This window comes from Mobula birostris, chromosome 11 (assembly GCF_030028105.1).
Source record: "Mobula birostris isolate sMobBir1 chromosome 11, sMobBir1.hap1, whole genome shotgun sequence".
In the NCBI taxonomy this organism is placed as follows: domain Eukaryota; kingdom Metazoa; phylum Chordata; class Chondrichthyes; order Myliobatiformes; family Myliobatidae; genus Mobula; species Mobula birostris.
The window spans coordinates 1,858,863-1,873,541 of NC_092380.1; the positions used below are offsets into that span (position 1 = coordinate 1,858,863).

At 52.8% G+C, this 14,679-nt stretch overlaps 2 protein-coding genes across 9 annotated transcripts in view; one reads left to right on the top strand and one right to left on the bottom strand.

The window, feature by feature from the left end:
• The first annotated feature begins 359 nt into the window (after nucleotides 1–359).
• LOC140205356 (coiled-coil domain-containing protein 42-like) lies at nucleotides 360–6,906 on the top strand. Its single transcript, XM_072272951.1, has 7 exons — nucleotides 360–421; nucleotides 1,709–1,808; nucleotides 2,215–2,319; nucleotides 3,190–3,390; nucleotides 4,233–4,454; nucleotides 5,351–5,509; nucleotides 6,811–6,906. Exons 1-7 carry the CDS (start codon nucleotides 360–362, stop codon nucleotides 6,904–6,906), a joined length of 945 nt encoding a protein of 314 aa, XP_072129052.1.
• Nucleotides 6,907–8,602: 1,696 nt separating this feature from the next.
• Nucleotides 8,603–14,679, bottom strand: part of LOC140204724 (integrin alpha-M-like) — a 67,667-nt gene continuing 61,590 nt past the window's right edge. For all 8 annotated transcript variants that reach the window (XM_072271454.1, XM_072271452.1, XM_072271453.1 and 5 more), the window contains 4 exons: nucleotides 14,148–14,261; nucleotides 13,724–13,834; nucleotides 13,190–13,300; nucleotides 8,603–9,231 (listed from right to left, as the gene is read on the bottom strand). In XM_072271454.1, the coding sequence (XP_072127555.1) occupies nucleotides 9,124–9,231; nucleotides 13,190–13,300; nucleotides 13,724–13,834; nucleotides 14,148–14,261 (444 nt within the window). In that variant the 3' untranslated portion in view covers nucleotides 8,603–9,123. The remainder of the gene's footprint in view (nucleotides 9,232–13,189; nucleotides 13,301–13,723; nucleotides 13,835–14,147; nucleotides 14,262–14,679) is intronic.

Sequence of the window (14,679 nt, forward strand, 5' to 3'; positions counted from 1 at the left end):
TGTGTGAGGGACTGAGACGAGTGTGCGGATAAAGGTGAGGTGATGGGGAGGGATGGCCGGGGGAGATGAGAAGGAAGTGGAGTACGTCAGGCAGGGTGTTAGTGAGAGGAGGGGGGGTGAGTATGAACCGGGTTCAAAGAGGGAGTCTGAGGGCAGGAGGGTGTGAGGGAAGGGACGGTGAGAGATGTGAGGGATTAAGTCAGTGGGAGGACGGAGGGGGAGCGGGGTCGGGGTGGGGGCTGGGAGCGCGGATTGGCGTTCCGGTTGCCGAGGCGACGGAGCGGGTCGCATCTTTCGATTCGGATTCGGTGTTCCGGTGGGAGAGGCGGACACACCGATCGACCCTCTGGACGCAAAAAATGGACACCAGACGCCGACTGTCCGAACATTTCCGGTCCCAGTACCGGGAGGAACTGTTACAGTAAATGACCCCGACACCACCCTCTCCTCATCTCTCAAACCCCCCGTCTCGCTCCACAGCCCTCCTCTCTGCCCCTCTCCCTTCACTCGGCCCTATCTGTCTCCCATCCGTCTCCCTCAACTCTCCCGCCTCCCTGTCTCTCATAGCCTGCTTCCCCCCTCGCCCTCCCGTTTCCCTCCTCCCTCCGGTCTCTCTCCACCCCCTTTTCATCTCTCCCCGTCTCTCAGCCCCGGTGCCTCTCCCAACCTTTCCTGTCTCTGTCTTTGCACCCATCACTCCCACCCACCTCGTCTCAATGCCTTTCTCCCCACCTTCCCGTCTCTCATCCGTCTGCCTTTTCCCCCCTTCCCTCCGTCCGTCTCTCTGCCCCTCGCCTTCACTCCACCCTTCTCCGCCTCTCTCCTCCTCCACCCTTTCTCTTCCTCCCATCAATATCCCCTTCCCGTCTGCCTCCTCCACTTGTCTCCGACTCTTTCCCTCCTCATCTCTTTCTCTTTCCCTCGGTATCATACCTCCCGTCTCTCTCCTCCTCCCCTTCTCACTTACCCCTCCCCGTCCCTCCACCCCTCTCCTCCCCTTCTTACTTACCCCTCCCCGTCCCTCCACCCCTCTCCTCCCCTTCACACTCACCCCTCCCCGTCCCTCCACCCCTCTCCTCCCCTTCTCACTTACCCCTCCCCGTCTCTCCTCCCCTTCTCACTCACCCCCCCGTCCCTCTACTCCTCTCCTCCCCTTCTCATTTACCCCTCCCCGTCCCTCCACCCCTCTCCTCCCCTTCTCACTTACCCCTCCCCGTCCGTCCACCCCTCTCCTCCCCTCACTTACCCCTCCCCGTCCCTCCTCCCCTCTCCTCATCTCAGTGGACACCGGCTGGCCTTCTCCCCCTCTCCATCACCGCACATCCTCGCATCACTTTACGCACCGGATTTCCCTCCTCCCCACCTCTTTCTCCCTCCAGTTCTCCCTAGTTACCCCCTCCACCGTCACTATTCCACCCTACCTTCTCCGTCTCAGTGACACCTCCCTCCCCTACACCCCTCATACTCTGCATCCCTTCCCATGTCTACAGCCCCTGTCTCCGTAATCCCTTCTCTCCCCTTCACCACTCACCGTCACCGTGACCCCCTCGTCCCTGATATCGTTCTCTTTCCGAACCCCTCGCACCCTACACCAGTCCAGGTCTCCGTGAACCGCCCTCTTCGGTTCTGTGGCCGCTCCCTCCCTTTCAATCAACCATCGATCCCCCCGGAGTGTCTGACACACTAAGTGAGGAATGTGTTGACCTAGGGACTTTCCACACGATGACTCTCTGTCCCTTTCCACTCAACTGCTCGCCAAGAGGAGGCTCGGGATGGATATAAACCAAGCCCTCGACTCCCAGAGACAGGTAAGAGACAGAGTCTTCCTCCACACCGTCCCATCACACACTCCCGGGTTCAGACACAGAGTGAAGGTCCCTCCACACCGTCCCATCGCACACTCCCGGGGTCAGACACAGAGTGAAGCTCCCTCCATACCGTCCCATCACACACTCCCGGGGTCAGAGACAGAGTGAATCTCCCTCCACACCGTCCCATCACACACTCCCAGGGTCAGGCACAGAGTGAATCTCCCTCCACACCGTCCCATCACACACTCCCGGGGTCAGACACAGAGTGAATCTCCCTCCACACCGTCCCATCACAACTCCCAGGGTCCGACACAGAGTGAATCTCCCTCCACACCGTCCCATCACAACTCCCAGGGTCCGACACAGAATGAAATATTGACTATCTGCGTGATTGCCCCGCCAGGAATTCAACGTTAAGATGGAAAGAATGCGTCTGTGGAAGCAGAACTTTACCAAGCGTTGTGACCAGATGAAGGAGCAGATTCTCAAATTCGACAACTTCGTTCAGGTAGTGGATGGGTTACGGGGCTCGAGCAATGCAGAGGGAGAGAGGGAGAGAGGGAAGAGGAGGTTGAGGGAGGAGAAGGGAGATAGGCGAGAGTGAGTATGGAGATGTGGTGAGGAAGAGAGAGATGGAGGATGAAAAGGGAAAGGGCAGCTGTGGGATGGGGAGAATGGAGAGGGGATGGGTGCGGGGAGAGAGGGGGAGAGGGGAAAAGGGAGAGGGGAAATGGTCGGGCGGAGGGAGGGAGAAAGCGAAAGAGGGAGTGACCGATAAGGTGGGATGAACTCTGTGATAACAGAGAGGAGGTAAAATACTGATCCCGACTCATCTCCCCCTCCGACCCTTCCTGTTATCACAATAAACCGTCCCACAACTCCTTTACTCTCCCCCTCTGCCCTGCTTCATTTCGACCTCTCTTCTAATCACCCCTGACCCTGCCCTGTGACACTTCTCTCGGACCCACCAATCCCTTCGTCTGGACCCTGACCCTTCTCTTTGACCAATTGACCACCCCCCCCGATCCCCGAAACCGCTCTTTGACTTCTGACCACTCTCTGTGATCCACTCTGAACTCCGACCTGTCTGACCTCTGACCTTCCTATCTTTAACCCCTGACGTTTTCCTCTTATCCTGACTCCTCCCTCCGACCACCGATTCCTCTCCTTGACTATTTGAACTCTCTGGACCCATGACCCCTTCTCTAAACCCCTGACCCCCCCCCGACCTCTTTCCTTCTGACTTTTGGTCCCCTCCTCTGAATCCCGACCTGCCCTCAATCCGATTCCTGATCCCGCTCCCTGAATATTTGAAACTTCTTGCTGACTCCTTGACCGCTGTCTCTCCGCTTCATCCCTTTCTGATGCTCCACCCCAGGAGAACGAGCGGAAGCGTGCTCGGGCCCTGTGGCGAGCGGAGACGGAGGGTCGCCTGCGAGTGCAGCGGCGGATCGAGACCGAGCAGCTGCGGGCCCGACTCAGGGAGCTGCATGCATACCGGGACATGCTCCGTCGCTCGCTCGCTGCCAATGCCCGCTTCCCCGAATTCGTTCAGCTCTTGTTGCGCCCCGGCAGCATGGTACGGCCCTTGACCTCCGACCCCTCTCTACCTAACCTCTCACTCTAGCTCCTCATACCTACCCTTTCACCAACCCCTCAGCTCTGACTACTCGTCCCCCCCAGCCTCTCAACCTCGACCTCTCACTCCCCGACCTCTCACCCCAGAACTGACCCGACTCCTCGCCTGCAACCCTGAACTCTCGTGCTGCCCCTGGCCGTAAGCGTCGCTGACCTCTCACCGCTGACATCTTATCCGTGACTTCTATCCTCTCGGCCTCTCATTCCTTGACCTCTAACGTTCGGCTCCTTACCGTCTGACCTCTCACCCCTAACTTTTATACCCTCAACCTCTCACCTTCTTATATTACCTTTAGTCTCTCACCACAATCTCCTTGTCCTTTCGCGTCGACCGTGCCCTCGGCTTCTCACTCGCTATCTCTATGAACTCGACCTCGCCTACCCTGACCTCTCACCCCTCAACCTCTCAGGTTCGACCACCTGAGTTCCTTCTTCCCTCAAACTTTCCCCCAGCCTCTTAATCCCTGACTTTTATCCCCTTGACCTCTCATCCTCTGACCTCCGTCCCCTCAACCTCCTTTCCCCTCCACTTTTCACTCTTGACATCTATTGCTTCAACCTCTCGCCCTCTGGCCTTTGTCTCCTTCAGGCTTTCACCCCTGACCTCAGCCCCTCTCGTCTATTCCCACAACCTCTCTCACCTGGTCTTTATCCCCTCACCCCAAGACCTCTATCCACTCGTCCACTCACCGACTGACCTTTTACCGCCGGATCTCTGGCCCTTCAATCTCCTTTCCCTAATCTCTTCCCCTCATCCCTGATCTCCATCTCCCCTCCTGCCAGTTCAGGGAGTTGTCCGAGGTGCCGGTCCGGTACAGGGCGCTGGTCTCCACCCGCGAGGCGCTGCTGCGGCTGGTGCAGGAAGGCCACGAGGAGCGTGAGCGCCGCAAGGGGAGGCTAAACCGCTACCTGGAGGAGACGAGCGACGAGCGACTGCAGCTCAGCAACCGGCTGGCCGACCTGCAGGCCCAACTTGAGGCGGCCCGGAGCCGCAGCCTCCGCTGGGTGAGTTCCCTCGCATCTTACTCTCACCTCGACTCCCGACCATTGACCTTCGCCCGGGGCCACAACCTCCGGTGGGTGATTATCGGAGACCGCATCCTGATACCTGACCTTGACCCCCGATCCGCCCGTGCCGATGCCTCATCCCCGATCCCTCACCCCGACGTGACCTCTCACTCCTGACAACTCATCTGCAACCCCTCACCACCAACTCCGAAACACCACCCTGATCCACAAATCCTGACCCCTCAACCTCTGACATCTCACCACAAACTCTTCACACCTGACCTCAGCCCCAGTCGTTGTCACCTTATCGCGACTCTCGACATCTGACCCCTAACGCTGCTGCTGAGCTCTGTACCCTCACCCTGATCCCCGACCTGTAGCGCTTCACGCTTGACCGCTGAGACCTCGCCCCCGCGCTGCCACTCTGAACCATCACCCCTGACGTCACCGCTGAGCTTGCATTGACGCGGCCTCCTGACCCCGGCACTCACCTCTAACCCTGACCTCCAACACTGACCCCCGATGACCTATTACTCTTACCGCACCCCGTAACCTTTCCCTGCTCCGTGACGCTCCGTGCCCTTCAATTTGCGCCGACCTCTTGACCTCTGCCTGACCCTGACTGCCCTCACCCCCAACCTCTCCATGAACCCTGACACTCTGTGACTTATCCCTGTGCTCGGACCGACCACGTGGTCTTTCTCTGACCAAGATCCCCAATGATCTCTCCCTGACTTCTTCCTGCGCCGTGACCATGCGTGACCTCTCCTACTGCCCCAGTCTCCTTGTGCCCCGCTCCGGCCTGTGACCTCTTGCTGAACCCGAACCACCGTGACCTCCCACTGACTTCTGACCCGAGCCTGTAGTGATATTTCGCTGAACCCTGACCCTAGGATGCGGCCTGGACACACATTCAGAACACCGCGGCGAGGCAGACGCTAGTACTGGGCACGGTGAAGATGGCGACGCTGAACCTGTACCAGCTGGTGGCCGGATCACTGGGGGAGGCTCCCTCACTCACCTCCACCGACACTCTCTTGCAACTCCAGAAAGTGGGTGCACGGCGAAGGAAGGGTGGGGTGCAGAGGAGGGAGAGAAGGGCGTGGGGAAAGACAGAGGAAGGAAGGACGGACGACAGAGGAAGATGATAGAGATGAGTGAAGTCGAGGGAGAGAAGAGGGGTATGGAGAGGAGAGGAAATGGAAGAGCAGAGGGGAAGGAGAGAGTGAGGAAAGGGAAGGAGAGGTGGAGGCGAGGGAAGATAAAAGCAGGGGATGAGGAGTGCAGATGAGTGGGAGGAGGGATTGGTGAGGAGGAGGCTCCCTGCGGGATGCTCACTCATTCTCACTCCCCACCGACAAACTCCGGCTGCTGCAGAAGTCATCGTGGTGGGGAGGTAGGGTGGAGGAGCAATAGAAGAGATGTGGGAGCAGAGGGAAAGGAGAGAAGGATAGACAGGATAGGAGGGGAGAGAAGTAATGGAAGAGAGGGGGAGTGATGGAAGACGGGAAGGGGTAGAGAATGGAGGAAGGAGTGAGGAGGGGAGGGGAAAACGGGGAAAGAGAGGTGCAAGAGAAGGCTGTCTGCCTGCCAGAAGCTCATTTACTGCCCCCCACCCCCCCGACAATCTCTGGTCTGGAGAAGATGGGATATGCGTGGAAGGGAAGAGGAGGGAGGTGGGGAGGCAAAGGGGGGAGGGAAATGGTTGGAGGCGGGCGCGTGTAGAGGGAGAAGGAAGATAGGGGTAGCAGAGGAGAAGGAAGGTGGAGTAGGTGGGAACGACTGTGGGGAGTGGGAATGGAAGAGAAGAACGGAGGGGAGAGGAGTAATGGGAGAGAGGAGATGGCCTCGCTAAGGGATACACCCCCACCAACGACACCCTCCAGCAGCTCCAGAAAGTGGCTGCATCAGCGGGGAAGTGGGGGGCGGGAGCGGGGGCGGTGGACGGAGTGATGAAAAAATGTCAGAAGAAAGGAAGCGAGGGGTAGAGAGGGGAAAGGTGTGGAGGGGGAAGGGGACAATGGGAGAGTAGATGGGGAGGGCCAAGATGAGTTGGAGGAGAGGCGGTGAGGGAGGAAAGAAGAAAGGAGTAGAAGGGGAGTAGGGAGGAGGGAGGATGTGGGAGAAAGAGGAGGAGGGGTGTTGGGTTAGGAAAGAGGTGGGAGAGGGAAATCGTGTCGTGTGACTTCACCTGATCATTCCTCCTCTCTCGCCCATCTCCTGGGTTCCAATCTCCCTCTCCTCTCTTCCCCTCGTCTCCTCTTTTCCACTCCCCTTCTTTCTCCCCCCATTCCTCTCTCCCACACTCTCCCCTCTCTCCCTCGCCCCTTTCTTTCCCGTCTGCTTTCCCCAGGTCGAGGAATTTATCCACCACCTAAAGTCAGTGTGGGAGGATCTGATGTCGGAGCCCCACCTCTCCTACCGAGCTCAGAATCGCCTGATGAAGTGAGCGCGGGGTTTCTTCTTTACCCCTGACCCCTACCTACCAGAGACATGCCTTCTCCCCTTCACCCTCCACAAGCCCACCCCTACCCATAATAACCTTTTAATGAAGTTTATTTCACAACCAGAATATGCTTCCGTTCAATTGGTAGGGAAGAAATGGGAAAAAAGTGAGGAGGGTGGAATTGAGGGAAGGATGTGTTGGGGCGAGTGTGAGGAGGGATCATGAAGGATTTGCACAAAACCTGGGAAGAGACGTGGTCATTGGGAGTGACTTTTGGGCTGAACCCACCCGCCCCCACTCCACCACGCCCCATAATCACTGCCCCACCCTCCGGCTGTCCCTTTCCCTACCCCAACCTCTCGCCCAATCTCTCCCTGCAGATCTCCGGGCTGTTTCGGCTGGATATCTCAGCATCGGAGTATATTTAATCCCTGAGACTACTTAACCCTTAAAGTACCATACAATCAATTTAACCCCTGCTGTCTGCAGAGTCCACTTAAGCACATTGATCTAGAATGTATTTAAACCCTTCTGTCTGGAGAATCTTCTTAATTCTAGTTGTCTACAGAGTCTTACTTAATCCCTGATGTCTACAGAATCTACTTAACCCCATTGTATTCCAGAGTCTACTTAACCCCATTGTACTACAGAGTCTACTTTTTCCCTGCTTCCTCAGAGTCTACTTAACTCCACTGGAACACAGAGTCGACTTAAACCAATAGCAATACAGAGTCCAATTTAACCCCTGCTACCTGCAGAATCTACTCATGCCTTTTGTACTAAAAAGTCAATTTAACCCCGAGGCAGTCTACTTAACAGGATTATATTACAGACTCTAATGAATCTCCATAGTACAATAGTGCCTACCTAGCCTCCATCGTAGAAACAGCGTCTAATTGATCCCTGGTGTATTAGAGTCTATTTAAGGGCTCTGCCTGCGAAGGAGGCCGCCGTGACTACTTGCTGTGCGCGCAGCTGTCCGTAGTCTACTTACTGTAGCATCAGTCAACAGCATCTGCTCCACAGAAGACCCTAAACTGACGGAGCAGAGGGCCTTTTTCGCCATTGGTACAGCTGGGCTCCCCAGCCGGAAGACAGCGTGAGGAGGTGCTGACTGGGCCAGGGAAACGGGTCTGACTCGACAAAGGAGCTCCAACCCCGCAGATCAGAACTGATTCGAAGCAGCTATTCCCTTCGGAGAGAGGGGACCGTGATGGGAAACTTGGGGTTGGCTTCGAATCGGCTCACGGGGCAGCACAGACACCCCCACACTAGTTTTCAAATCCCCGAGTGTTAATCTATCGAACCAAGTCGGATGTGCTCTCGGGTGGTTAAGAGTTCAAAAGCATCAACGTTCCCGCACTATCAGGGCCACACCATTTTCTCCCAGCTCCCCTCGAGCAGCAGATACAGAAGCCTGACGTCCCATACCACCAAGTTCAGGAACAGCAACTTCTCTCCAACCATTCGGCTCTTGAAACGACTGGTATAACTCCAGTCACTTCCTCAGTCCAAAACACCGTGACAACCCTGCACTACAAGTGGCTTTATTTTTTGTTCTAGATGTGTTTTCTTGTAAAATAATGTTTAATTTATTGTTCTTTCTCGTGAATGTTGTGAATCTGATGCTATGTACTGTGACGCTGCAGCAAGAAAAATTTTCTTTGTGCTTGTGCAGACGTGACGGTGAACTCAGCACTGGCAATAATCCATTTATTCAATTATTCATTCAGTAATACAGGGCAAAGTAGGCCTTTCCATCTCTTCCCAGCAACCCCCGACAAACCATAAATAACACCAACTTAATCACGGGGGTGGGGGGACACAATTTACAGAGGCCAATTAGCCCACGTGGCACGTCTTTGGATTGTAGGAGGAAACCGGAGCACCCGGCGGAACCCCTCCCCCCCCCCCCGCCATTTCACGGGGAAGACGTACAGAGACTCCTGACAGAACTGCGACCGAATTGAACCAGGTCCCATCTCGGAAACCAACATCAGAAACTGCAGAATTCGCGCGTACCGGCCAGGTGGTACAGTAAGCATTGTGGGAAGGAACCAGGACTCCTCCTGCCCATCCCGTTCTCTCCGATTGAGATAGTTGCTCTATTGCCAAGCTGACCTGGGGAAAGTGATCATGATTGTCTCAGCGACGCAGTGGGTCCGAATCCGAAAGGCTTCTGCGGGAAGGGATTGAGAGAGTTGGAAAGTAAATGGCAATTCATGTGTTGGTCGGCGGAGTGGCCGGTTGGTTCAAGGGCTCTTCACACTCAACATTCTGACTTCTCTCTTTCACGATGTCCCTGTACTCGCGTTTAAAAAATCCAACCTAACGAAGAAAAATGAACAGCTGCATTAACTTCAGTGTGGTGCTGTGGGGGTGGGGGGTTAGTGAGAGAGATGGATTAACATCAGGGAGATGCAGTCAGCGTTACTGCGCTGTGGAGAAGGACGGGTGTGAGGGAACTGATTTATATAACCATACAGCAATTACAACACGGAAACAGGTCATCTCAGCTCTTCAAGTCTGTGCCGAACTCTCACCCTATCCTAGTCCCACCGACCTGCACTCAGCCCATAACCCTCCATTCCTTTCCTGTCCATATATCTATCCAATTTAACTTTAAACGACAACATCGAACCTGCCTCAACCACTTCTACTGGAAGCTCGTTTCACACAGCTACCACTCTCTGAGTAAAGAACTTCCCCCTCATGTTACCACTAAACTTTTGTCCCCTAACTCTCAACTCATGTCCTCTTGTTTGAATCTTCCCCACTCTCGCTGGAAAAAGTGTAACCACGTCAACTCTATCAATCCCCCTCATAATTTTAAACACCTCTATCAAGTCCCCCTTCAACCTTCTATGCGCTCCAAAGAATAAAGACCTAACCTGTTCAACCTTTCTCTGTAACCTAGGAGATGAAACCCAGGCAACATTTTAGTAAACCTCCTCTGTACTCTCTCAATTTTATTGACATCTTCCCTATAATTCGGTGACCAGAACTGTACACAATACTCCAGATTTGGCCTTACCAACGCCTTATACAATTTCAACATTACATCCCAACTCCTATACTCAATGCTCTGATTAATAAAGACCAGCAAACCAAAAGTTTTCTTCACTACCCTATCCACATGAGATTCCATCTTCAGGGAACTATGCACCATTATTCCTAGATCCCTCTGTTCTGCAGCATTCTTTAATACCCTACCATTTACCATGTCCTATTTTGCTCAGTTCTACCAAAATGTAGCACCTCACATTTTTCAGCATTAAACTCCATCTGCCATCTTTCAGCCCACTCTTCTAACTGGCCTAAATCTCTGCAAGTTTTGAAAACCTACCTCATCATCCACAACACCACCTATCTTAGTATCATCTGAATAATTACTAATCCAATTTGCCACCCATCATCCAGATCATTAATACATATTACAAACATTGGACCCAGTACAGATCCCTGAGGCACACCACTAGACACCATCCTCCAATCTGACACAGTTATCCACCACTACTCTCTGGCGTCTCCCATCCAGCCACTGCTGAATCCATTTTACTACTTTCATATTAATGCCTAATGATTGAACCTTCCTAACTAACCTTCCGTGTGGAACCTTGTCAAAAGCCTTACTGAAGTCCATATAGACAACATCCACCGTTTTAGCCTCGTCAACTTTCTTAGTAACCTCATCAAAAAATTCAGTAAGATTTGTCAAACATGACCTTCCACGCACAAACCCATGTTGACTGTTCCTAATCAGACCCTGTCTATCCAGATAATTATACATGCCATCTCTAAGAATACTTTCCATCAATTTACCCACCACAGACATCAAACTAACAGGCCGATAACTGCCAGGTTTACTTTTAGAACCCTTTTTAAACAATGGAACCACATGAGCAATACACCAAACCTCAGGCACTATCCCCGTTTCTAATGACATAGAAAACCATAGAAACTACAGCATAGAAAAAGGCCTTTTGGCCCTTCTTGGCTGTGCCGAACCATTTTCTGCCTAGTCCCACTGACCTGCACACGGACCATATCCCTCCATACACCTCCCATCCATCTATCTGTCCAATTTATTCTTAAATGTTAAAAAAGAACCCGCATTTACCACCTCGTCTGGCAGCTCATTCCATACTCCCACCACTCTGTGAAGAAGCCCCCACTAATGTTCCCTTTAAACTTTTCCCCCCTCACCCTTAACCCATGTCCTGTTTTTTTTCCTCCCCAAGCCTCAGTGGAAAAAGCCTGCTTGCATTCACTATCTATACCCATCATAATTTTATATACGTCTATCAAATCTCCCCTCATTCTTCTAGTCTCCAGGGAATAAAGTCCTAACCTATTCAACCTTTCTCTGTAACTGAGTTTCTCAAGTCCCGGCAACATCCTTGTAAACCTCCTCTGCACTCTTTCAACATTAATATCCTTCCTGTAATTTGGTGACCAAAACTGAACACAATACTCCAGATTCGGCCTCACCAATGCCTTATACAACCTCACCATAACATTCCAGGTCTTATACTCAATACTTTGATTAATAAAGCCCAATGTACCAAAAGCTCTCTTTACAACCCTATCTACCTGTGATGCTACTTTTAGGGAATTTTGTATTTGTATCCCCAGATCCCTCTTTTCCACTGCACTCCTCAGTGCCTTACCATTAACCCTGTATGTTCTACCTTCGTTTGTCCTTCCAACGTGCAATACCTCACACTTGTCAGTATTAAACTCCATCTGCCATTTTTCAGCCCATTTTTCCAGCTGGTCCAAGTCTCTCTGCAGGCTCTGAAAACCTTCCTCACTGTCTACTACGCCTCCAATCTTTGTATCAGCAAATTTGCTGATCCAATTAACCACGTTATCATCCAGATCATTGATATAGATGACAAATAACAATGGACCCAACACTGATCCCTGTGGCACACCACTAGTCACAGGCCTCCACTCAGAGAAGCAATTCTCTACCACCACTCTCTGGCTTCTTCCATCGAGCCAATGTCTAATCCAATTTACCACCTCTCCATGTATACCAAGCGACTGAATTTTCCTAACTAACCTCCCATGTGGGACCTTGTCAAAGGCCTTACTGAAGTCCATGTAGACAATATCCACTGCCTTCCCTTCATCCACTTTCCTGGTAACCTCCTCGAAAAACTCCAACAGATTGGTCAAACATGACCTACCACGCACAAAGCCATGTTGACTCTCCCTAATAAGTCCCTGTCTAACCAAATGCTTGTAGATTCTGTCTTAGTGTGAAATATTTCTGTCAGAGCCCTTGCTATTTCTACACTAACTTCCCTCAAGGTCCTAGGGAATATGCCGTCCAGACTACGCACAAAGCCATGTTGACTCTCCCTAATAAGTCCCTGTCTATCCAAATGCTTGTAGATTCTGTCTCTTAGTATGAAACACTTGAAATATTTCTGTCAGAGCCCCTGCTATTTCTACACTAACTTCCCTCAAGGTCCTAGGGAATATCCTGTCCGGACCCGGAGACTTATCCACTTCTATATTCCTTAAGAGTGCCAGTACTTCCTCTTCTATAATTGTTATACTTTCCATAACTACCCTACTTGTTTCCTTTACCTTACACAATTCAATATCATTCTCCTTAGTGAATACCAAAGAAAAGAAATTGTTCAAAACCTCCCCCATCTCTTTTGGCTTCGCACACAGCCGTCCACTTTGATTCTCCAAGGGACCAATTTTATCCCTCACCATCCTTTTGCCACTAACATAACTGTAGAAACCCTTTGGATTTATTTTCACCTTACTTGCCAAATCAGCCTCGTATCTTTTCAGCTTTTCCAATTTCTTTCTTAGGAATCTTTTTACATTCTTTATATTCCTCGAGTACCTCATTAACTCCAAACTGCCTGTATTTATTGAAGATCCCTCTCTTTTTCTGAACCAAGTTTCTAATATTAAACCAAGTTTAATATCAATGCGGCTAGCTAAAATCAGCGAAATGGCGCTGGGGGAGAGGCGTCTGAGGGATGGTGTGTGGGAGATGGATTAACGACAGTGGGGATACAGTCAGCGACATGGCGCTGGGAATTGAGATCACTGTAGGACGATCTGTGGAAGCTGGGTTCACGTCAGTGGGAATATAGTCAGTGATACAGGCCGCTGGGTAGAGGAATCACTGACGAATGGTGTAAGGGAGCTGGATTAACGTCCGCAGGAATAGAGTCGGTGACACAGGGCGCTGGGCAGAGTGGTGACCCTGCGAGAGCAGGTGAAATTCACAGCAAAATTGCGGCTAAAAGACCTTGTAGAAAATGATCCCAAGCAGGAGCAGCATTACGAATCCTCCAACCGCCCCTCCGATGGCGTACGGCAAAAATTTCACTTCGTCGGAAGATTCAAGGACGGTCACAATCTGAAAGGACAGGCAATATGAATATGATATCAGTGAGCCTGGAGTCTTCACAGGTCATAGGGGGATAGGGAGAGAGCGGGTCACGGAGTCGGAGAGGGTGTAGGGACGGTGGAGGTGGTGGCTCACGGATATCGGAAGGAGTGAATGGGAGGAAAGGGATCACAGAGTCGGAGAGGGGTGTGGTGGAGAGATTAATGTAGAAGATGGAGAGGGCTGGGAGACCGGGATGCGTGTAGCAGACATGGATGTTAATGGAGCCGGGGAGGGGTGTTGGAGAAGGAACGGGTCACTGTTACGGGGAGGTGTGTAGGGAGAGGAGAGAGGCACGGAAATTGGGAGGGAATATAGGTGAAGGTAGTGGGATCACCGAGATTGGGAGGGGGTGGGTGCCGACAACTGATCACGCCCTGGTATTGTACCCACGTGCGCTCGGAGCAGGGTCTCTCCCTCGGCTCCCTCCTCGCCTTGGTAGTACCTCCGCCTGTCGAAGTCCAGGATTCCCGAAGTACGCAGCTTATACCTCCCATTGCTATCCTGGAAGTGAAACAGGAGTTGGAGGGTGATTTCTGGCCAGGGTGTGTCCTTGCCTCCCCCTCTGGAAACAGGACTCACTCAGCCCAACCGCTACAGGCCAGGGGTGTGTTGGACCTCTCCGCACCCGCCATGTTACCCATAGGACACTCCCGCTCTCCGCTCATCCAGTTCACCGCTTAAGGTCAGGGAGGGGTATAGGTTTGAGGGGAGATGGGGCGGGTTGAAGATACCGGGAATTACCAGTCGCTCAGGAACTAAACCCCCGTTGATCCCTGTAGTAGTCGCCACCCTCCCCACCCCTCTCCCGCGTTACCTTGTTCCGACCATCGATGTGGAGTTTCCCTCTGAGAACGAGGATCGGCTCCGCCTGCTCGCTGAGCTGATCGACAGTACAGTTAATCACCTGATACTCCACTTGGTCACTGCCCTTTGGGGAGAAGGGGTGCAGGTTGGCTGGAGGTAGAAAGTACCCCATCCACAGACCCCATCCTTTTCCCCCGTCACCGATCCTTCACCCATCCAATGAATACTCTCCAACAGCTCACAGACATTCTCGCTGACTCTGCCCCAGTCTACCGCATCCCCACCCACGGTCCAGGGACACTCTTCCCCGACCTTGATTCTCCCTTCCCAACCCACCAAATCTCTTTCTATAGACCGCGGTCTCCCTCGACCAGCATCGACTCTCCCCCGCCCACCCACTGAGTCCCCTCACAGCCCATGGCCACTCTCCACATCACTGACTCTCCCCCACTCACCGAATTCCCGCCCATACCCCCACCTATGGAATCCCGCGCCCACATCCCACGGACATTTTCCACATCGTCAATTCTGCACCCACCAGC